Source organism: Crocuta crocuta, unplaced genomic scaffold (genome assembly GCF_008692635.1).
Source record: "Crocuta crocuta isolate KB4526 unplaced genomic scaffold, BGI_CrCroc_1.0 scaffold73, whole genome shotgun sequence".
Lineage (NCBI taxonomy): Eukaryota > Metazoa > Chordata > Mammalia > Carnivora > Hyaenidae > Crocuta > Crocuta crocuta.
The window spans coordinates 5,628,960-5,651,924 of NW_027529443.1; the positions used below are offsets into that span (position 1 = coordinate 5,628,960).

At 47.3% G+C, this 22,965-nt stretch overlaps 1 protein-coding gene across 1 annotated transcript; it reads right to left on the reverse strand.

Annotated features, from left to right (window-relative positions):
* Positions 1 to 756: 756 nt before the first annotated feature.
* SCNN1G (sodium channel epithelial 1 subunit gamma) lies at positions 757 to 22,719 on the reverse strand. Its single transcript, XM_077760296.1, has 13 exons — positions 22,696 to 22,719; positions 21,070 to 21,417; positions 19,051 to 19,360; positions 16,948 to 17,138; positions 15,829 to 15,932; positions 12,866 to 13,029; positions 6,167 to 6,265; positions 4,415 to 4,532; positions 3,596 to 3,674; positions 3,456 to 3,513; positions 3,206 to 3,267; positions 1,407 to 1,482; positions 757 to 1,119 (listed from the first exon to the last, which is right to left on the reverse strand). Exons 2-13 carry the CDS (start codon positions 21,384 to 21,386, stop codon positions 757 to 759), a joined length of 1,941 nt encoding a protein of 646 aa, XP_077616422.1. The 5' UTR covers positions 21,387 to 21,417; positions 22,696 to 22,719.
* Between the last annotated feature and the right edge of the window lie 246 nt (positions 22,720 to 22,965).

A 22,965-nucleotide genomic window follows, 5' to 3' on the forward strand; every position in this document is an offset into this window, starting at 1 on the left:
AGGTGAGTTATCAGATGATCCTTTACACCTTGGGCCACCACTAGACAGGGGTGTTCATCCAGCAAGGCTCTTGAAGGAGCCTTTCTGTGCTTAGGTAAGGGGGCCAGGGCACTGGCTTGGCTGCCCAGAACACTGCCCCCCCCCTCCCNGACCTCCTCATCCCATTGCACTCTCCCTACTACACTCCAAGGACCTTGGGCCAGCTCCCTGCCTGAGGGCACAGAGAAGACCTTGGCCCAATGTCAACGACTAAGAACAGTTTATTCACAAACAGCACCAGCTCCAGGGCCGGTGCTTCCTCCTGGCTTTGGCACTAGGCAGTGGCTATCCGGCCTTGATACCTAAGGACGCGTCCTTGGGCCCCAGCCCAGGCTGGGGTAGCGGGTGAAACCCTGGGCGTCGGAGGAGTCTGTCTCTCTCAAGACCTAGTGAAAGCTCCGTCAGCCTTCACTTCTGGCCTTCGTCCAGGCGGGCACCATTTCTTCGGCTTCCATCTCTCTCCGTAGCAGATGTGTGAGGGGTTTGGGCTCCCGGATCTTTCTCATCCTGGATGGCTCAGGGTTGCTGGGCAGGGCCCAAGGGGTCCCCTGCACGCATCCAGGCCCCGTGTTGTTGTTCAAAGCAGATTTTAGTCAATGTCTCTGAAAAGCCCAGTCAGAGGGGGTACCCAGGGTCCCCTCTGTGTGCAGGAGACAGGGTCTGAGTTCTCAGACCGTGGCTGGGGGTCCTAGCTACACCTCTCTTCCCCTTCCCGCCTCAGGACTCTGCTGGCATCTGGGTGTCTGTGAGCTGGTTAGAGAAGGCCCTCTCCAAACGCAAGGTGTTGTATCTGGGAGGCGGTGTGCCAGGCACCTCGGTCCCTGGGGCTGGAGGCAGGCGCAGTGCCAAGGTGAAAGTGGGCAGGTCATCATTTATATCAAGGCCTGGGTTGTCCTGGCCCTGAGGGTCGGGAGGAGCATGCCTCCGGGCCCACCATTCCTTGGCTTTCTGCCACTGGTGGCGGGCAATGATGGAGAAGGAGTCAATGAAGAAGACCTCGATGATCTCAATGACGCAGACAACAGAGCAGCTCATCCACAGGCCCAACTGGCCACCGAAGTTGGACAGAAGCATTTCGATCTGCAAGGGAAGTCAAGCTATACCATTAAGAGGGCCCCTCCATCCAACTAGGGACCCCAATTCCCAAGAGAGCCCCTGGCAAGTCCTGGCCCTGAATGGATTTGGAAGAGGAAGTGGGCAGGCTTCCTGTCCCCCCTCTTCCTCTGCCTTATCTGAACCAAGTCCTGGCTGGCCTATGGTGGCCCTGCCAGCTCAGCTGGATCCCTAGCATTTAACTCTGTTCCCTGAGGCGAGGCAGATGGGCACATTTGCAGACCCTGGGCAGGTCCCAGAAGGAAGCCACTCACGCTGTTGGCAGGGCTCTCCATGATGGATCTCTGGTTCAGGTCTTTGTAGAATATCAAGAGTTTAGCCAAGTCCGTCCTGCAGAAATTGCAACAGGCAGGGCCCAGGTGAGTCAGGTGCCTTTGTGTCTACCAGATGACCAGCCCTTCAGCACAGCTGTCTCCCTCCTTCCTAGCCTCCAGCACAGCCTAGGCTCTGAGCTCCAGGGTAATCTTAGAACCTGGCTCCTGAGGCTCCTTCTGCACCCTAGAGCACATCTCCAGCCTGGGCCTGGTTGGTTAGACCTTTCATTCACTCAAAAATTATTTCCCAACCAGACCAAGTTAGTCCACCCAGCCATATATTCCCATAGCACACCGTTCTTCATTAAGCTCTGATATTGCGATTCTTTGATTGCAATCTCAAATATGCGCAAGAGACATGCAGGTAATGTGAATGAATGAGGTAGGCTGGGCATAACGTAATAATGATAATGACCATAATAACAGCCAGCATTTATTGGACACTTCCTGTGTTGCCAAGCACCGTTCCAGGTGCCTTATGTGAATTAACTTGCTGAATGCTCACGACAACCCTATGTCGCTATGTTTTAATCATCCCCATTTTACAGATGTGGAAACTAAGACATGGATTGATTAAGTAACCTGCCCAAGACCACACTGCTCACAAATGGCAGATCCAGTATTCAGACCTAGAGAAATCTGGCTTCGAAGTCCGTGCTGTTAGCCGCTGCATGAAACTGTGGCAAGTTGGCAAGTCCACGCTTATTCCAAAGGGGCAACTATGACTCAGCTCTTTAGTGCGACACAAGCATGGAGGTTTATTATTTCCAAAACTTCTGATCTTTCAAGGTAAGCTGGAAGTAATGGGTTGCTTTTGCAGGGCTAGATTTGGTGTAGGGGTCACTGGCGTGCAATGCTTGCTTTAAGAGTTTGCAATTGCTCGGTCAAAGTCTACCTTTATGACTAGACTGTCAGCACCTTGGGGGCAGGGATCATGTCTGTTCAGTCATCATGGTACCCCCAGCACCACATAGAGCACCTGGTATCTAGTGGATATGCAATAAATGTTGGAGGCTTGACTAACCTCCACTGTGGAGATGGTAAGGGCCCAGAAAGATGTGAGGTCACGTGGTAATTCCCCCATCTTCTCCCACCTTCATCTCCATCCCCTGAGGTCCCTGAACTCTGGCCTGGCTGATTTTTGCTGAAGCTCCCTTGGAAGTGAATTTTGATGTGGAAAGTTTAAGTGGGATTAGAAGCAGCTCAGGGGACTATTATTCCAAGGAGGTCAAGATACGTCAGGAAGCCATGAAATAAATTTCCTAGGCCATGACCAAAAACTTTTGATAAAGGGAAACAGAATAGGAAATATCACATTGCAGCCACAGAGATGTTCAAACCCATTGTCAGTTGATATGGGCACTAATCACTGAGAATGGCGCCATGATTGTTAGAATGGATGTAAACAGTTGGTTTGGCTATACCAGTTTACACAATCTGAAAATCAGCCCAAATGCTTTGTACACCATAAGGAAGTGCTGTTACATGAGACTTTTATCTCATTTATCTATTCAATAGGCCACAATGGAAAACTATTTTCATAACGTGGGTCACAGTCAAAATATTTGAAAGCCCCAGGACTAGAGTGGGGCCTGGCTCCTGACACAAGCTTGATCAATATTTGTTCAATAAAGGAATGAGTAGATGAAAAAAAGAAGGTTTGGCAGTGAGGAAGCAAGTAAGGAGGCTGAGGCCTGGGTCCAGTGGAGGCAGAGGAAACAGGGCAGGGGTCTGCTTACTTGTTGAGTTTTTTCTTTATTTGCTGGCCTTGGTCCCAAGTGAGAATGGGCAGCAACCATTTCTGTGATGGAGAAAGGAGTGACCTGGGGAGGCCCAGAGAGGCCAGAGCCAGCCCATGTGCCTCCCCGCTCAGCCTCAGCCCCCCGACCTGGCCTCCCCTGTGCATCTCCCCTGAGGCCAGAGGGCACAGGCAGGACATTGGGGTCCAGGATGAGGATGTGAGGGGAAAGACAGGGAAGAATAACTTACCTCGGAAACCGCGGAAGGCCACTGTGCCAGACTGGTGGTCAGTGTCCACTCTTTAAAGCTAAGGGGAGAAGGGCACGGAATGAGTATGGCTGGCCCGGCCTGGCCCAGCCCCTCGGGTTCCAGCCTTCCAGCCCACTCACCTGCAGGCTTCCCGGCACACCGACTGGCAGCCCAGCTCCTCCCGGACAAAAGCCTGATGCAGCTGGTAGTAGCAATACACTGACGGAAAGGGCAGAGGGCAGTGTGAGTTGCGGGGCCACAGCGCCCTTCCTGAGAGTCACCAATGGTGCCTCTGCAGGACTCCTTTTCATGATTTCTGTTCCCATTTGCTAATTTTTTTTAAACGTTTATTTATTTTTGAGAGAGACAGAGTGCGAGCAGGGGAGGGGCAGAGAGACAGGGAGACACAGAATCTGAAGCAGGCTCCAGGCTCTGAGCTGTCAGCACAGACCCTGACATGGGTGTCGAACCCATGAACCCTGAGATCCTGACCTAAGCCAAAATCGGACGCTTAACCGACTGAGCCACCCAGGCGCCCCTCTGCTCCCATTTTCTACAAACACTGTTTCTCTGGAAACAAATGCTGCCTTGTTATGTTGAGAGACAGAATACTGTGGAGGTTAAGGGTTTATGTTGGGGGGGTCAGCAGCCCTTGCTTTGACTCTAGCTCTGTTACCCTAGGGCTGTGTGACCTTGGAGAAGTTGCTTAACCATTCTGAGCCTCAGTTATCTGTTCTGTGAAATAGTTCCTGTTTCTTGGAGTTGATAGAGATGGCCAACCTCTTAGCACAGGCTGGGGTACAGCATTTGGTCCTAATCGGAAAGTAGAATTCAAGCCAGGCTTGGGGACAGGAGTAAAATTCTTGCTTAATATCTCCCTCCCACAAAAGGCCAAAGCACAGGCTGGGGCTGGGGCTGGGGCTGGGCCGACTCCATCCCCCAGGGTGGGTCTCACTCACTCCAGTTGGGGTGCTGCTGGTAGTTGCAGTAGTTGGCTGCTGGAGGTCGCGGCTGGTTATACTGGGCGCACCCACATTTCTCCACCATCTTTGTTTGGAAGCACGAGTGAAGGCAGATCTGAAAGACGAAACCCAGGGATTCTAATCTCCTTGCATGTGGATGCCAGAGAGCTCCCTCCCTACACTTCCCTCATCCAGAGGGTCAGCTTCCCACAGCCTTGGCAGACTGCATTAATGTGCCCCTTGTGTCACAGCAGACTGGGCCAGGGCCGGCCTGACTCCAAAGGCACCAGGGTAGAGCAGTTATTGAGAATTCCGGTGAACTGAGATGGGACAAACAGGCTGAGCTGGAGCTGCGGCTGGGGATGGCCCCTTTCCAATCATGTGAGTAGGGGATGCCGAGAAACAGAGAGAAACACAGTACCCAACTTTTCTGTTCTCAGGCCCCATCCCTCCACTTTTGAGGATACTTGGGGATCCTAAGCTACCACAATATCCACAAAGCTTATAGCATAAAAGCTCATGGCAAAGGCTCTGAAGATAGGCTACTCCAGCTCAAATCCCACATTCGCCATGTCCCAGCTGTGTGACCACAGGCAAGTTCCTTAACTTCTCTGATGCTCTGTTTTCTTCACTGTTAAAATAAGTAAAACAATACCAACTTCACGAGGTTGTTGTGAGCAGGAAACGAATTGATATATGTAAAGTGCTAGCACATGGTAGCGTCTCCCTAAATATTATCCAAGAGTGTCTTTCCAATGAGCTGAACTTTCCTTTCTTTTCCTTTCCTTTCCTTTCCTTACAATTCTTTTCTTTTTCTGTCTTAAATTCAGTTTGACTGTATTTCTACTATAAGCAGACATTTTCTAATAGTATCTTTTCACTTAGCATCCCTACCACCTCTCAGCTCAGCTCTGATGTAAGCTAGAGGACCCAGTACGCAGGAACACCTTCTCTTTTTATTCTACTGGATTGATTTTCATGAACTCTGAGCATCCCAGTAGGAGGAATGGCAGACTTTCAGAACGTAAGAAGGCAGAACAGATGATCGCACTAGACGGTTGAAAACTCAAATTCTCATGGGAACCATTGATACATGTAATACAGTAGGGGCTGGTGGGGACCATGGGGGAATGAGAACACACATCTTCTTTAACGGGGCAACTCTACCCACTGCTTACACAGCAGGAATATGGGCCCAATGCAGCCAGATCTTGTTTTTCAAGAGAAGCTGAGAATCCAGGTTTTCTGATGAAATTCCCTGACTTCTAAACACCATCCAGGCTGGAAAATCTAGGTGTGCAGCCTGGAAGGGGCCTGGGAGCTGCCAGTTAAGCACCCCAGATCCAATCCAACCTCCCCCTGTGATTGCTGAGGATGGTATCACTTGCCCAAGGGCATCAGCGAGTGAGGGGCATGAGTGGGCCCGTAGGCCAGGTTTCTTACCCCCTCAGCCAATGCCTCTCCCAGACTGTGTCTCTCCTGCCCCTCACCTGCCAAGGCTTATTTAGGAAGCAGGCCTGTCTCATCTGTACATTGTGTTCCATGCAAATCTCAAGCAATCAATTCAGCTCTGGTTACAGACGGACTGAAGAGAACTAGATCCAGCTGGCATCATTTGTTCTTGAGATCTTTGGATGAACCCCAGGAATTATCACTAGAGTTCCTGGTCCGAGACACACCCTAGATATATATAACTGTCTCCTGTGTCCAGGCCACAACCCAGGGCTGAGTGCCCTCTCCCGCCCATACCTGGAGGGAGTATGCAGCATTGTAGATATTACTGATTGGCACGTCACTTCCATCCTCTGTGCACTGGCTGTAGGGTTCGCTCAGCTTGAAGGACTCCGTCTGCAATCACAATAGCACACATTCAGCCCTACCCTGCCCCAGGACCCAGACAGGGGCACCCCTGGGGGCTGAGCGAGCATGTAGTCATTCATTTAGTAAATACTTATTGAGCATCCACTAGGTGCCTGGGACTATTCTAGGCCCTGCGGCTCAACAATGATCAAAGTAGACGTACTCCCTGCCCTCACAGAACTTACTTCCTAGTGGGGTAGACAGATGGTCAAAAGGAATAAATGCTTAATATAACTTTGGACAATTGTGGGTAGTGATCAGTGAAACTGGGAAGAGAGACTGGAGGGCTTGGGAAGGAAGGGTACAGTCTTTCCAAGAGTGATTGGGGAAGATGTCCTCAAGAAAGGGACCTGTTGGCTCAACAAGGAATGGCAAGAAAGAGCTGGATTTGCTACGAAGTGGGAGAGGGGGGATAAGGCAGAAGAAGCAGTAAGTCTTTTGGGAGGGGGTAGGGCAAGGGCAAGGTGGCTGGAATGCAGCACAAGAAAGATGAAACCAGAGAGGGCGGCCAAGGTCAACCCATGGCAGCCTCCTATGCCATGCTGGGAAATCGGGATTTGGATTTGGTTTTCAAAATGGTAGTGAGCCATTGGAGAATCCACTGGGAGGGCGCAGGAGGTTGGGGGTGGAGGGAGACAAGCAAGGACTGTGTGCTACATGGGATTCTCCTCCCAGTGAGGGACCCATTTCCTACCTTCTTGTCTTCTAGTCCCAGAAGTTGACTTGGAAAAACTGACTTTCTTAGAGAGGGCCAAGGAATGCCCAAGAGAGTAGAATGATACCCTGGTCCGAGGAGGTAAGAGAATTATAACTCTCGGTTCAAAAACTTCATTAAATTATGTCTTCTTGTGTCTTACTAAGTTTGGCTCTAGCTTAATATTTGTCACTGCAAATAAACAATCCAGACAAGCCCGTTAAAAAAAAAAGATAATGTCTCCCAAGGGGAAATGATAATTGAATATAAATTGCAACCAGCTTATAGCCAGGTTTCTTGTTTGTTTGTTTGTTTGTTTACTGGGAGCGGGAGTAAAGGGGAAATGGATCACAAATTTGTGAGAGGGTAAAAAAATCTTTTCTCTTTTAAGAGTAGTCAGATAGAAAGATAACTGGGGGTGGAGGAGGGAAGAATCAAGAAGTTTGACACAGGTAGAAAACACAGTAGCAATAAACTCTTTGTATTGTAACCCATCTGCTTGCTGACCATTAGTCTCCCTCAATTAGCTACAGGTACCTCAAGGGCAATTAACAGTGCCCATTTTAAAACATTTAAACAACAGAAGCACAGAGGGGAAAGTGATGGGCTGGTCTCCTCTCTTCTCTAGGAGAGGAGCAGAGCTGAGCTCAGGTATACAGACAGACAGGCAGACAGGCAGACATGCACTCACACATTCCCTGTGCCCTGCAATCTCCCCTTCTCACTAACAACAAAGAGTGGGCATCTTCCTGTGTCAGTACAAAAGAAACAGACTCACTTCATTCCTCCAAATAACTTGGGTGGCTAACAGATTCAGAGCCTCTAGGACATGTCGGGGGGGGGGCAGGCTCTGGGGTACATAGATGCTAACAGTGGCTTCTCTCAAGGGCACCTCAACTCAATGCCACCCCCTGAGCTTCCTGAAGTAGAAGGCTTTCTGGGCTGATGTTTCTTCAAGACTCTGGGTCCTGCTGAGCTGTCCACAGAGCCCAGGTTGGCATGTAGGCATGATTAAGTGTACGTGAATATATGTGTGGGCAACAGGGCCCATTTTTATCAAACCAGACCTTTTATGCTTCTTTCTTAGAATCCTGGGGGAGGCAGGCATCTGCACAGGAGCCCTCAGCTCATCTCTTTAAAGGTATGAACTGTGCCAGAGAAAAGCCCAAGTGGCAGTATGATACCCTACATGGAATTAAGTATGGTTTAACTTTCTTTTTGCTTTTGTTCAGTTTTTATACTGTAATAGATTCTAAAATTTATTTTTGTGTGGCAAAGTTTATACTTTTAATCAATGGAGAAAAAAATAATTACTCAATATATGAAGTTAGGACTACCGTTATCTCTTTGGAGGAAGTAGTGAATTCTATCTCTACTTACATCCTACAGAAAAAACATTCTAGTGGGTTAAAGCATCAAATGAAATAATAAAATAACTAGAAGGTAACTCAGCTCAGTATCTGATCTCAAAGAGGGAAAATCCTCAATAAACATAATGACCAATAAAGAAAACAAAGATTTTGACTATGTAAACATTTGGTGTGTTTGCATGTGAAACAGTAGATAAAGAGAACTAAAAGGCAAGCACAAACCAGGAAAGATATTTCCAACACAAGTGACAAGTAATGAGTACTCTTTCTATACAGATGGAAGGGATCAACATCTCATAAAGAAGGAAAGTGTCACTAAAAACAAGAATAACCATTCTAACGTCTCTTTTTGCTCCAAACTTATGTTTCCTTCCCTTCATACCTTTTTTCTTAAAAAAAAAAAGTACAGTAATAAGTGACATTTTTAGAGCACTTCCTACATATGAAGCACTGTTTCAAGTATTTCACATGAATCAACTTGTTGAATTCTCACTGGCCTATAAAGTAATATTATTATTATCATCCTCATTTCACAGATGAAGTAACTGAAACATTGAGACTAGGCAACTAAAGTGCAAAGCTGGACAGTTTTTTGTTTTGTTTTGTTTTAGTTTTTATTTATTTTTGAGAGAGAGACACACGTATGGCAGGGTAGGGGCAGAGAAAGAGGGAGAGAGAGACATAATCCCAATCAGGCTCCACAATGTCAGCACAGAGTCTGACATGGGACTTAAACTCACGAACCATGAGATCATGACCTGAACTGAAATCAAGAGTTGAACACTTAATGAACTGAGCCTCCCAGGCTCCCCACAAAGCTGGGCACTTAATCGCTGTTACACATATGCTTGTGAAAAGAAGTGTGCACGTGTTTTATGATAAAAATGCACAGTAGGGTTTGCAATGACAGTGAAGTCTCCCCTCTCTCCAGGACCTGGCTTCACGCCACCCCAGGTAAGTTGTCTACCCTTGTCCACTTCCTCATCTCCCATTCATGATCTAGCTCATTGTACTTTGGTTTCTGTTCCACTCCTTCTGCTGAAAACTGCTTTGGCAAAGAATACCCATGATCTCTTGGTTGCCAAACCTAGAGAGCACCTTTTGCCCTTTATGTTGATTGACCTCTCAACTGTATTTGGTGGTTTGGTTCACACCTTCCTTGAAACTCTCTTCTTTGATGTATCTGACACCAATTCTTTCTGGCCTCCATTCCTCATTCACTGCCTCTATTTCTCCATTTTTGTTCTGCTCAGCCCTTAAACATTTACATTTTGTTACTTTTTGGGTGATGGTCTTTATTTCCAAGGCTGGAATTACACTAGATACCCACCTCGCCCCCCACCGCAGTTTTTCTTCTGAGCTCTAGGTTCATAGCATCTATGGAGACTTTCACCTTGATTTCCCAAAGGCACAAACTTGGGTATGTCCCAAACTGAAGTGGTCATCTTCACCCACTAGCTTATCCCTCCTCTTGCATTCCTTATTTCTTAGCCTGGCACCTCTCTCCAGCCCAATGCCCAAGCCAAACCCTAAATATCAATCTAACTTCCCCTGTCCTTTCCTTACTGCCCTTGGTTGTCAAGTCCTGTTGCTTCCAATGCTGTAGTATCTCAAATCCATTTACTTATGCTCATCCCCACAGCCATTGTCTCAGTTAAGGTCCTCATCATTTCTTTCTGGAATTACTGTAAATGTGTTCCTTTCAGTATCTTGATTACACTAGCCAAAGAGACTTCTCAAAAAGTTTCACTACTCAGCTTAAAATCCTTCCTGTGATCTCTTTGTAATTGCTTTGCCCTTCCAGAAACTATTTGCCTGACATTTGTCCTTCAAGAATCCATCCACTAGGAAGTCTTCATCAACAGCTGCTATCTGGGCTCCCATTCATCTGTACATTCATCCATCCATCTGTCTATCCACGCACCATTATTTACTGGGTATCTATGTTCTAAGAACTGGGCCTGATAACAAGACAGAGAATGTCTTTGTTCCCACAGAGCTGGGAACTGTATTACAAAGCTGTGTTGTCTTAAAGATAAGATCTTTTGAAGGTAGATACTTTGTTGTATTCAACTCTGAATTTCCAGTGCTTTGGACACACAGCCCTTCCATGAATGATGGTAAACTTTTTAACCAACTGCCTAACCAACTGACTGAGTCTACCAGCTTAACATGCCTATTCAACAAGATAAGTAAACAAGCAAGAAAGGAAGGAAGTCTAGTCTGTTTGGACTTATTCTTAGTGACCCCCTGCTGACCTCCTAATAATCCCTAAGATCACTTTTTATTGTTCCAAATGCTCATAAATCAGCAAGAGAGCTGACTGACCCTGCTCTGTGGCTTTGATTTTATACATCTCAAATTACGTGTAGCAAAAAACCCACCCATGTCTTTGTTTGCTCACCATTGTTAAAGAAAACATTGGTTTAACGAGATAGTGGGTATTTCTAAGCTCAGAGAAGAAAATCAGAAAGCAAGGGTGCCTGGGTGGCTCAGTTGGTTAAATGTCCAATTCTTGATTTCAGCTCAGGTCACGGTTTGTGAGTTCAAGCCCTGCATCAGGCTCCGTGCTGGCAGTGTGGAGTCCACTTGGGATTCTCTCTCNCTCCATCCTCTCCTCCAAGTCTGCAGACACTGTGAGGGACAGAAGGGAAGGAGAAGGCAAAAGGATAGGTAATAAACATGGTTTAAAGGATCACATGTAATGCAAATCCCAAGTTCTTATTCAGGGTGCAGATAAAACTGCTTGGGAAATTTTAGGTGAAAATGTCCATTGTTCTGATTAGGGGGTTTTGCAATCCCAGTAAATAAAGGAATCAATGGCCCAGACTCTTAAGGAATACCCTCAAGTCTTTTCAAGCCACAGTTTTGTAGGTTGGGCTCGAAATTTTTTGGGGGATAGGGGAGAGGCGATCAGTATGCACACAGTTTGAGTTGGTACTCGACCTTTCTCATGTTGGAACAAACTTCTCCCGTTGGAACAAAGCCCCTAAACAACATGGCTCTTGAGAGCACTCAGGTTCCAGGAAATCATCCTGATAGGTTTTGGGTTTTTTGTTTTGTTTTTTCGGGTTTTTTTTTTCCCAGGATTTTCCCTTTTATGGGGCACTAAAGCCACAGATTTCATCTGGAATATCACCATGCCAGTTCATCATCTCAGCTGTCTCAACTTAAATATTGCTTCCCCAAGAAATCACCCCTTGAACTCCCCATGTCCCCCCATTAAACCAAAGCCCTAGGTAAGCCATCCCCATGATATGTTCTCATGCATCCCGCATTTCTCCTTGTTAGTACTGATGATGATTATAATTAATCATTTGTCCAATTTTTTGTTTGTTATTGATCCTCTCTGCTGGACTCTAAGCTCTAACAGGATAGCGACATCGCCTTCCACTCTGATGTGGCCCCAGTGTCCAGCACGTCAAGGCATGCAGAAAATGCTTGTTGAATGGACAAGTGATGGATGAATATACAAGCCCCAGTGCCCACTATATCACTTGATAACCCAGGATGAAGCCATCATTTATGGCTGTGTTAAAGCTTTTGTCATTCTAGCTTCACTCTCACTTAGGAAGACACACTTTTCTTCTCCTCTCGTGTTGAACTACTCAGCTTCCTAAAGCTGAGGTTCCTGAGTTTGGTGCCTCTTGGAATAATCACTGGAGTTTGGTAAACACAGAGGTGTTGGGCTTATCTTTCAGAGATTCTGACTCAGTGAATTTGAGTCTGATGATCAATCAGGTTTGGATACCACTACTCTGGAGGACAGATTTACAAGGAATGAAGACAAAAGGTGGAGAGCTTACTGGCATAGAAAGACCCCAGCCCTGCAAACAAGAAAACTGCATAAGTAGTGGAGTGGCTGGGGGCATTGGAGCATACTCCTTGCCTTGCCCTTCTGCTCCCATTGGGCATGGTTTACTTGGCATTGGAGTCTGCAGCCCAGATGTGCTTCTGTTGACAAGTTTGAGTGTTCTTGGCACCCAGTGAGGTCAGAGAGGGTCAAAGGCTTGAGGGAAAGGGGGGTTGTTGGTAAATAAAGTGAAACTGATGGCTAAATATTGGTTAACTAGAGCTTTGATGGCCTAGTGATTTCCCATTAGTCCTTAAGGAGTGGTTTACATGCCTCATAGACCTTTAAGTGACCCAGAAAGAAAGGTGTTAATCTGCTCTATTTATACTAATGACAAACATAGTTAGTGTCTGATGCTTTGCTTCCCACACAGTTCCGATAAATAAATGCTAATGTCTGTTTTTGCCATAAAGAAGTTCCTTCAACTCTTCCTGAAAATGGCATCCTATGTCCTCCTTCATCTACACAGAAGATACAAAGACAGCCTTTAGTATAACTACTGGAATGATCATTGCAGGAACTATTAGAAAATACAAGACGATGCTTCCTTTTGAAACCAACATGTTGTTTCACAAGCCGCACCTTATTGGTTTTCTCTGAGGCGAAAAAAAAAGAAAGAAAGAAAGATGTTCTCCTTTGATTCCTCTACAGAAACCGGAATATTCTCTTACCAGATGCATGCCTATGGAGGTGGCCATTGCTGTCTCAATCTCCGTTCCCACGTCCTCGATGAAGGGGTACTCATCCTGCCGATGCACAATCACCTTCGCCCCAGTGGAGGACACCAGGAAGGGATTGTACTCCTCTTCATTGATGTACAAGATCACCTGCAGCCCTGAGAGGAGAAGAGGCTGCTGTGGTCAAAGGCTCGTTCAACACTCCCTGTTGGTAGCCTACTTCTCCTGCTGCTTTGGGAGTCTCAAAACCAAGATGCAGGTATTTCCAACAAAGTGAAAGGTGGATAGGGCTAGACTGGAAGCTTCATGGAGAAGGGAGTTGGGGGTGCCTGACTTGCTCACTGCTGTGTCCCCCCAAAACAGTGTCACTGCTGCAGTCCTGCTGAGCAATAAAGGAACTGCTACTCAGTCCAAAAACATGCATTTTTTAAAAATTTTTTTTAATGTTTTTATTTATTTTTAGGAGAGAGAGAGAGACAGCGTGAGCAGGGGAGGGTCAGAGAGAGAGGGAGTCACAGACTGAAACAGGCTCCAGGCTCTGAGCTGCCAGTCAGCACAGAGCCCGACGCGGGGCCTGAACCCATGAACCACGAGATCATGACCTAAGCGAAAGTCGGACACTTAACCGACTAAGCCACCCAGGCGCCCCCCAGTCCAAAAACATGCATCTTGACATGATCCTTTGAGATGGGGGGTTTTTCAGAGCACCCAAATGGACATGCCGTGCTGTGGCTGCTTAAGCCCTTAGAGAAAATCAGTAATAGAGTGTCTGATCCCCATTCTAACTCCTCTCCATACTTCACCTCCTACACTGGCAATCAATTCTGCACCCAGCAGGCAGAGGGATCTTTTAAAATTGTAAATCAGATCAGGTCACTCCCTTGTCTAAAACTCTTCAGCGACATCTCACTGGATACATGGGACATGTCACAGAATAAAATCCGTAAACTTCACTGTGGCTGTCATGTCTATGATGATGCAGCCCTGCCTGTGTTTCCCTCCTCATCCCCCTCCCTGCTCTCTCAAGAAGCTCCAAGCACACTGGACTTCTTTCTGCTTCTAGAGCACATCAAATTCATTTCCTTCACGGGGTTTATTGTACTTGCTATTGCCCTGAATGCTCTTCGGCGGACCTTATACAGATCTCACCTCTAACGAACTCTTCCCATGGATGACTTTCTGGCCCCTTATTTGAAATAAAACTCCCATTCTGGCCCCAGCACCCCCTTACCCTTCACTATTTTATTTTCCTCATAGTCCTCATTCGGATTTATAATCAGATAATGTCTATGTGCTTGTTCATTCATTTGTTGTCTGTCTCCCCACTATTATTCAAACTTCCTGGAAGCAGAGAGGGTGTCTGTTCACCTTAGGGTCTCTGACACCTGGAAGAGAACCCAGCATACAACAGGCACTCAATAAAAGTTTGGTGAATGGCAGAGCAAATGAGCTCCTGGCCTACATGGATTGACAGAAGAAAACTTTGAGAGGTCATTCTGACTTCTTCCATTTGTAAATGAAGGGATGGAAGCCCAGGGCAGCCGAGTGATTTGTTCAAGGTCACACAGCACATGTGCAGCAGAGCCTGAACTCTGCAACTCTTTGCTGCCAGTTCCCAGACTACTTCTTTCCACTAAAGTATGTGCCCTGGATTACGGTTTCTTACAGACTTGGTAAGAATACAGACTACACAGTAGCAAAGTCTAGGAGTCCATATGGGGTTTTCCTGCCTTTCTTTGTGGGAGGATATTTGTATATCAACTTAAGTTTAATTTGTTTAGGACTTTCCCAGGCCCATCTGTTTCCTGCCTTGCCTACAAAAGTCACCATAGTAAGAGCAGTGATAATAGTACTGGAGGTTGTAACAGTACTGTTGGTGGTAGTGGTGGTGGGAGTAGTAATGGTACCAATAGTAGTAATGACAACACACAACTAATATTTATTGTGTGTTTCATGTGTGTTAAGTGCTGAATTGTGTTCCCCTCCTAATCCATATGTTGAAATCCTATTCTATAATGTGACAGTATTGGAGATAGGACCTTTAGGGAGGTAATAAAGGTAAAATGAAGTCATAAGGAGGGCCCCAATCCCATAGGGCTGGTGTCCTTATAAGAGGAGGAGATACCAGACCTCTCTCTCTCTCTCTTTCTGTCTCTCTCTCTCTCTCTCTTTCTGTCTCTCTCTCTCTCTTTCTGTGTGTGTCTCTCTCTCTCACTTTCTCTTTCTTTGCCACAGAGGAAAGATCAGGCGAAGACACAACAGGAAGGCAGCCAACTGCAAGCCAGGGAGAGAGATCTCACCAGAAACCAAGTTTGCCAGCATCTTGACCCTGGATCCCAGAACGGAAACTAAATAAATGTCTGTTGTTTAGGCTACTCAGTCTGTGTTATTTTGTTATGCAGCCTGAGCAGACTAATACAGCATGTGCCAGGATTTATTCTAAGCACTTTGCATATATAAAGTCCTCTCAATAATCCTATAGCAGAGACACTATCATGATTCCCACTGTGTATATGCAGTGTAATAACTTGCACAGGGTCACACAGTGAGTGGCAGAGCCGTGAATTTTGGCTCCAGAATGTGTTATCTTAACCAAGATAAAGGTATGTTTGCCTCCCTAATCTCCTGGTCAGCATATCTGGGTTCAAGACCATCTGAAAGCTGCCTGCCCTGCATTACTCATTCCAGCTACAAGCCTGAGCCAGAGTGGTTTGCCAGGAGAAGAAACCCCAGTGACATCACTGTTGTTCTCTCAAAAGTAAAGAGGAGACATTAAAAAGGAAAACAGACACCAAAAAAAAGGAAGAGCCAACATAGAAGCTGATAGAAACAGCACAGCAAAAGGGGAAGGGGAGTCCTGGTTTCTGGCCAGGTGGAGGGATCCCACATTTCTGGAATGCTCAGGCACTCCACTGTTCTCCTGTCAGGATGCTCACTGTTCATGCAGATTTCCTTACCGTACTCACTGCCCCCCATGGAGGTGCTGAGGATAGTCTCATTTTCTCTGTTGTTGAATGTGTAGCAATTCCCATACATTGGGTGGTGGAAAAGCGTGAAGTTTCTATGAAGAAGAATATGGGTCAGAAAGAGCTTTGGTGGGAAATCCCCTCATGCATCTGAGCTAAAGGCTGGATGGGAAGGGCTTGTGGGGTCAACTCTCTTTTGTGGACAATGGTTAATAGACATGACTTAATTTCTCCACCTTCCGTCAGATAAACCACAAACAAAGCCCCTCACCCAGGGTGACACGCGTTGGTGTAGGACTATTCTCTGCTTTGCTCCCCATCTTAATCCTCCCAGCTCTGTCTCCATCCTGATGTGGCTCTCCCTGTGCCCTATGTCTGCCCCAGATTCCTCTACTCGTGAATTTCTCAGCCAACAGTTGACATTTTTCATTCCAACACCAGGAAATGATCCCCAGAGAAGGAACCCTCCATGGAGGGACCCCAAGGACACATCAGATGTGTCCTTACACTGACTTTAGAACCCAACCTCAGGCAGATATGATTCCAATCACTCAGTTTCATAAAGTCCAATATATCTACTAACATATAGAAAGGCTTAGTGTTTAAAAAAACGAAGGCTTTTGTATCCAGTAAGGCTTTTGGATAGGCAGGAACACTCTAGAATGTCCCATCACTGCTCAGTCACCACCAGGGATCTGAGTGTTATCTTAAAGACAGAAACGTTTGAGAGCTCACCCATCTGTATATAAGATCTTTCTTCCTCTTTCTTTCCCACCTTCCCTTCCCTCACTTCTTCCTCTGTGCTTGATCAGTAGTTCTCAATCATTGGTGTGCATGCTGGTAGCATACAAGGCTATACATATACCATCAACCACTCTGTTTTTATGAGTAACTTAATGAGTTCAAAGATATTTTGACTCTATGCCATCTCTATCTTCCTCAGTGACTCTAGAGCCTAGATCCCATGTAAGTTGTTTTCCAAAGGGCAGGGTCAATGAGAAGAGCATCTTTCACTCCCAAGCCCTGTAGCCGAGCTGCAGGTGCAGGGTAGGGGCTAGGGGCTCAGAGTCACTGGTCTTCAGAGCTAAGAGGGCAGCTTCCTTTCCTGACCTGGCATCACAGGACACGCCATCAAAGAAGCAGGTGACCAGCAGCTCCTCAGCAGAGTAGCTCATGTTGATTTTCTTCTCCAGAGGGACCTGTGCCATGATGTTCATGTAATGCAGCTTATACCACTCCTGGATGGCATTGACCCCCGAGCTGAAGGTGTAGACGGCACATTTGGACGTGTCATTTGAACACTGTGAATAAGAGGAGACAGTAGGCTGAAGCCACTGGCACTAACACTGGCCTTGAGAAGCACAGTAAGGATGAGGACATGAGACTCTAGACCACACACTCAGAAGAACAGGAGGGACACATGAAGCAAGGATAGGCTTCCGCTTACTTCCAAGGGCTGAGAGAGATCAACCTCAGGGGCCAGGAAGGGGCTGAGAGGACACAGAGTCCCACTGTCATGGCTCCCTGTGACTGCTTACCAGGTGAGAAGAAAAACCAGCTTCTATAGGGTCTCCAGATATCCAGGCTTGGTTTATTATTGCTACTGACTTCCTACCCACCTCTAGCCATTTTCTACTGGATCAGCAGTCTAGAAATCTGGATGCTCATCCAGACTTCAGTATATTTCAGCAGAATCTTGAGCAAGACATGACATCTCCATTATTTCACCCACCAAATGTTGACCAAAATGCCATCCTTAGTTGGGAAAATATGTAATAACGTGAGCCTTAGAGGGAGATTATAGTACGCTCCAGGTGTTTTTTTTTTTAATTTTTAATGTTTTTATTTATTTCTGAGAGAGAGAGAGAGGGAGAGAGAGAGAGAGAGAGAGAGAGAGAGAGATAGCGGGAGCAGGGGAGGGTCAGAAAGAGAGGGAGATAGAGAATCTGAAACAGGCTCCAGGCTCTGAGCTGCCAGCACAGAGCCCAACACAGGGCTCAAACCTACGAACCGTGAGATCATGACCTGAGCTGAAATTGGACACTTAACCAACTGAGCCACCCAGGTGCCCCCCCCTTTTTTTTAATTTTTAAGTGTTTTTATTTCTTTCTGAGAGAGAGAGAGAGAGAGAGACAGAGAGAGAGAGACAGAGAGAGAGAGAGCGTGAGCAGGGGAGGGTCAGAGAGAGAGGGAGATAGAGAATCTGAAACAGGCTCCAGGCTCTGAGCTGTCAGCACAGAGTCCATGTTCCAGATGTTTTTATCACACAGGGTTTGGAATCTCTCTCAAAAGGACAGACATTGAAGGATAGATTTTGCTATCAAGGATAGCCAAGAGAGTATCTCATAAAAGACCCAGGAAGACTTTGAAGAGTCTCCATGATTAAGGGACAGGGCCATTTCTTCAGGATTTGTAACTGCGCTCCAAGGTCTCACAATTGGCAAGCCAAGTATAATGTATAGAAGAGATGTCTCATCCTACAGCGATGTCTGGGGCATGGAGAGGTAAGGTGATTGATTGCCTTACCCCAGGACACTATTGGAATTCAATTTTGGTGACTGGCTGCTTCTTTAGAGCCCCTTAATTGGGATGAAGAAGGAGAGATGAAAAGTCAGGCCACAGCACCTCACAAAGGCAAGTACTGCAGAGAACATTGGGTGTTTCTGCTGCTTATTATCTATTTTCTTCCTTCTGGTGTCTGTACCCTAATTTTGGTTTGGTGGAACGTCTTTTCCCCTGTTGGATACAGTCTGATGAGACTGTCCATCATGACGCCTCACCCTCTGTTAGGTGACCCGATCCAAACGTGGCCCATCAGATAGTCCCAAGATGGGATCTGAATTTGTCTTTCTGGATGGATTAACAAAAAGCCTGAAAATAGTAAAAGCCTATTGAATCCAGCAGCCATATCTGAAATGACTTTTCACCATTTCTTGCCACGTAGATCCCTGACCTTCCCTAATTTCTGTCCTTTGACAGGTCTCCATGAGCTTCTGGTTCCTTTCTAAGGCAGGGCTTTTTGTTTTTTGGTTTGTTTTTTTTTTTCTGCTTAATATATTGCCTGAATCAGTTTTAGTTGCTTGCAGAATCTTCACCCTTAACTGGGTGTATTTCTTTGAGTGGGACCATAGGGACAGTGGCTAAGGAGAAACCATCCTGGACCCACCATCTCTAGCCCATCCGTGACCCCAGCTGTGAGGACACGCATCTCACCAGTCGGAATCCCACCATCTCCTTGGACTCGTGGACATGCATGACATCTGATGCCTTGTGAATGATGCTCCCACTGACTTTCCTCTTCCGCCCTGTGAGGAAGTCCCTGGCCTTGTTGGTCTCATCCTGACTGAAAGCCAGCAGTGGGACCAGTTTGAGGAATTTGGGCCGTGTGCCCTCCCAAGCCGAGGTCCAAGACTCTGCCTCTCGGCGTTTTCGAGACTTATTCTCTGGAAAACCATACAGGTTCTTCAAGGCCATTCTGGTCTCCTGTTCCAAGTCGGCTAGAAGGTCCCGCACTGCACTGTACCTGCCAAATGGGGAAGGAGGAGTCAGGGAGAGGGGAAGCTCCCCTGACAGAGAGCTCATACTTCTTCCCTCTGCTTTCCATTAGTGTGTGTCAGCCTCGGGCCCACTTCTCCCCCACCTCCTTTCATGATTTGCCCCATCCAAAGTGATTATCAGTTTGAATAAATGGTGACAGGCTCCCATGTGACCCTTGTGTGACTTCTCATGGCTTCATTTCTGACACCACCATCTGCCTGCTCTTGGGGTGTGTTGGTAAGTTTGCCCCAACCAGCATTTCTGGAGTGGTGACTGTCAGGTACCTCCCATAAACCAGCCACGGTGAGGAAAATTACAGTGAAGACAATAACTGCTAACTGGAAGTGGGTCCAGGGGACCAGCTCCATCTCTACCCAGCACACTTGCCCCTGCACACTGCTTCCCCTGCAGTCAGTCCTGGGACAGAAACGTTATGACTGCCTCCTCGATAACCCCCAGGAACGCAGAAGATTGATACATGAATTGACCACATGAAGCACAGCCTCATCTTCAAATCTCCATAATACCAAGTAGTCGTGGCTTCTCTCCCAACTGCCCTCCTCTCTCCTCTCTCTGCCCCTTGCTCCCCGCATAGACGACACAGCATCATGATTGAGTGTATAAACTCCAGAGTCAAACTACCTCGGGTCCCGTTCCCATCTTTTGTGTCTCAGTTTTCTCATCTGTAAAATGAGATCACCAGAAAGATTCGGTGAGTTTATCGTGTATGTGTAAACAGTCACTATTAATTTTATTAGTGTGATTATATTTGCTAATATTTCACTCCTCCACTATAACTCAACTCTACTAGGACCAGTTCTGTGTTGGGCTGTTCAGTTCTATGCCCCAGACTCTAGCACAGTGCATGCCAGCTTGTAGACGCTGAGTAAATGATTATGGCACAAGTGATAAATGGAAGAAAGGGAGGGGGGGGGACAAAAAAGACTCTGAGGTGGAGAATGAGGCTTAGGCCTGATTTTGATTTTGACCAGTTTCCTTTGATACTCTTCCTCCCCTGCTCCTCCCTTCTCCCCACGCCCACACCTGCTCAGACGAATTCTGCCAGATTCTGACCTGCCTCACAGATCAGTTTTCAATAATCCTAAGCACAACTCCAGTGACCCATTTAGAACAGGCCCTGTAGCAGACAATAGGGCAGTACCGAGGGCTGATCCTGCCCAGAGCCCAGTGATCTCAATTAGTGGGGCTGGGTTCACTCAGCTGAGGGTTTGGGGCAGCTGAGATGCTTCCGGAAGTCACCTGGGTGTCATGTCTGAGTCAGCCTCCAGCTCATGTTTCGGGGACAGCAAGGGTGTGAGTTTAGAGGGCTGGGGAGGGGGGGAATGGCTAAGCTAGGCTGTCTGTGCATATGTGTGCATGTGTGCATGTGTGCATTCACACGTGCCTGGGGTGGGAGGTGGTGTGAACACATTCCAGGCCTCACCTCCCCGGTGAAACTGACCCTTGCCAACTCCCGCCCCTGCATGGCCTGAGCTCCTCCAGCCTCAGAAGCAGCTGATAGATTGACAACTTGGGACAGATTTAGAACCTGGGGGAGGGAGTTTACCAATGTTGGCAGCAAATTCAGATTTCTAAAAATCCTCCCTATGGGCTGGCATGTGTCGGTCTTTGAGTGGGGCCCTGGACTCTGGAGGGGGAGGGGGGCCACTCCATATCCCTGCTCCTGGCTCTTACTTGTAAGGGTTGATGTTGCAGATGGTGACGGCAGGAAAATCCAGCTTCTGGAAGTGGACCTTGATGGAGACAGAGACAGTGTAGAAGGAGGAGATGAGGAGGGCACATTGCCAGAAAATAAGGGCCACGGCCGTCAGCGTGAAGAGAACCCAGAGCAGGCGCCGCAGGCGGCCGCGGGACACCACGATGCGGCGGCAGCCATGGGTGTTGGTGTTGAGGCAGTACCACCGCATCAGCTCTTTGATGGTAGGCGCCTGGGGCCCCGTCACGGGCAGATTCTTCTTGATTTTGGCTTTGATCTTCTCTCCGGGAGCCATGGCGAGGATGGGACTTGGAGGGCCAGGCAAGCTGGAGGAGCAGAGAAGAAAAGTGGGTGACCTCACGCTCCCTGGCCTCCAGGGACAGGCCAGACTCTGGGGAAACACCAGCCCATATGCCCTCAGAGGCCGCCTTTCTCTTTCCCTTTGCAGGCTGGACAGTCTGCATTCTAAGGTCCCGGTCCCTTTCTCCAGGATATTTGGTTTTTTGGCCACTGCAGCTGCCCAAGGGCTGCTTTCTCCTCATGCAGCCCCCAGGCTGCCCAGCTGTGTAGGGGCTGGGTGGGGTTTAACCCACAAATCACTGGTTTGAAGGACCTTTCCCCTGGGTGCCTGAAGCAGGAGCCCTCCACACCTCAGCCTCTACACGTCTCTTATCTTGCTCTGCCTTATTTAGAATACGGCCACCTGCGCCTTATCGCTTCCTCCCACCTGGCCCTCTGGAGGGCAGTATTCCTATCTCACTGACCCCCTCGTGCCTAGCTTAGTGTCTGGCACTGAGCAAACACACCGCAAGTCTTTTCTGACAGATGCAATCTGCCAAGAGAATTTCTCGGCAGTCAACTTAGATCCTGTTCCGTCCACTCTTAGCCACGTTTTCCAGGCTTTCCCCCTCCGCTTTCCCTGCAAGTGGGGTTTCTGTTTCACTTCTATTTAACTTCTTCTCTCACAGTCAAGCATTTGTTGTTTCTAGAGAACCTTATAAACAGTAGCCCACAACTGTTGGCCGCTTAATATTTGCCAGGTACAGTACCCTCTTTCCTTGGTTCTAAGGTATCACTAATTGGGGGAATACACTTTGATGAGATAAAAGTTTTGTTTGGGGGAGTGCTGGAAAGCAAATTATCACATTCATCAGCGTACATGATGCATTCTTTTTAGAAAGGAACTAATATATGTGTATTGTATATTCTATATATTGTATATATGAAGAGTCACCTCAGGGTTATAAAAAGTTTCATCAGTCTCATATATATACATATATAGTCTCTCTATATACATATAATCCACATATATTTCATTTTGTGTTTCAATAACCACTACTATTACCTTCATGTTATAGAGGAGGAGAATAAGCTCAGAGAGGTGGGGTCATTTGTGCAAGACCACACAGCTAGTAAGTGGAAGGACTGGATTGGTACCTTGCAGCCTTTACCACCATGGTATAGGCTTTTGAGGGGCCTGGTATTGCGCTGGGTGCTTTCCCCTCCCCAAAGAAGAAGGAAAGAGACGGATCCTGTGCTATTTCCCCAGGAAACTCTATGCCTTCTATGCCTGCCATTGGTGACAGAGGCAAAGTAGGGTATACCTTAACTTGGATATGCAAGGTGGTCCCCAACCCCCCAGAGGGCCTGTGTCTGGGACAAGGGCTTTAGTTCGTCCCATCAAGTTCTTCAGGCAGGATTCTGGACTTCAGGAGTTATGTCCACCCTGACCCCCATGGGATACTGTCTAAAACTGGAAGTTGAGGGGAGCCTGGGTGGCTCAGTCGGTTAAGCGTCCACTTCAGCTCAGGTCATGATCTCATGGTTTGTGGGTTCGAGCCCCGCATCGGGCTCTGTGCTGACAGCTGGCTCAG

Coding starts and splice junctions, on each gene's coding strand:
- SCNN1G (XM_077760296.1), bottom strand. CDS start 21,386: ATGGCTCCCGGAGAGAAGATCAAAGCCAAAATCAAGAAGAATCTGCCC. Junction 19,361..21,069: donor TGCAACATCAACCCTTACAA/GTAAGAGCCAGG, acceptor CCCATTTGGCAG/GTACAGTGCAGTGCGGGACC. Junction 3,675..4,414: donor CCAGCAGCACCCCAACTGGA/GTGAGTGAGACC, acceptor CCTTTCCGTCAG/TGTATTGCTACTACCAGCTG.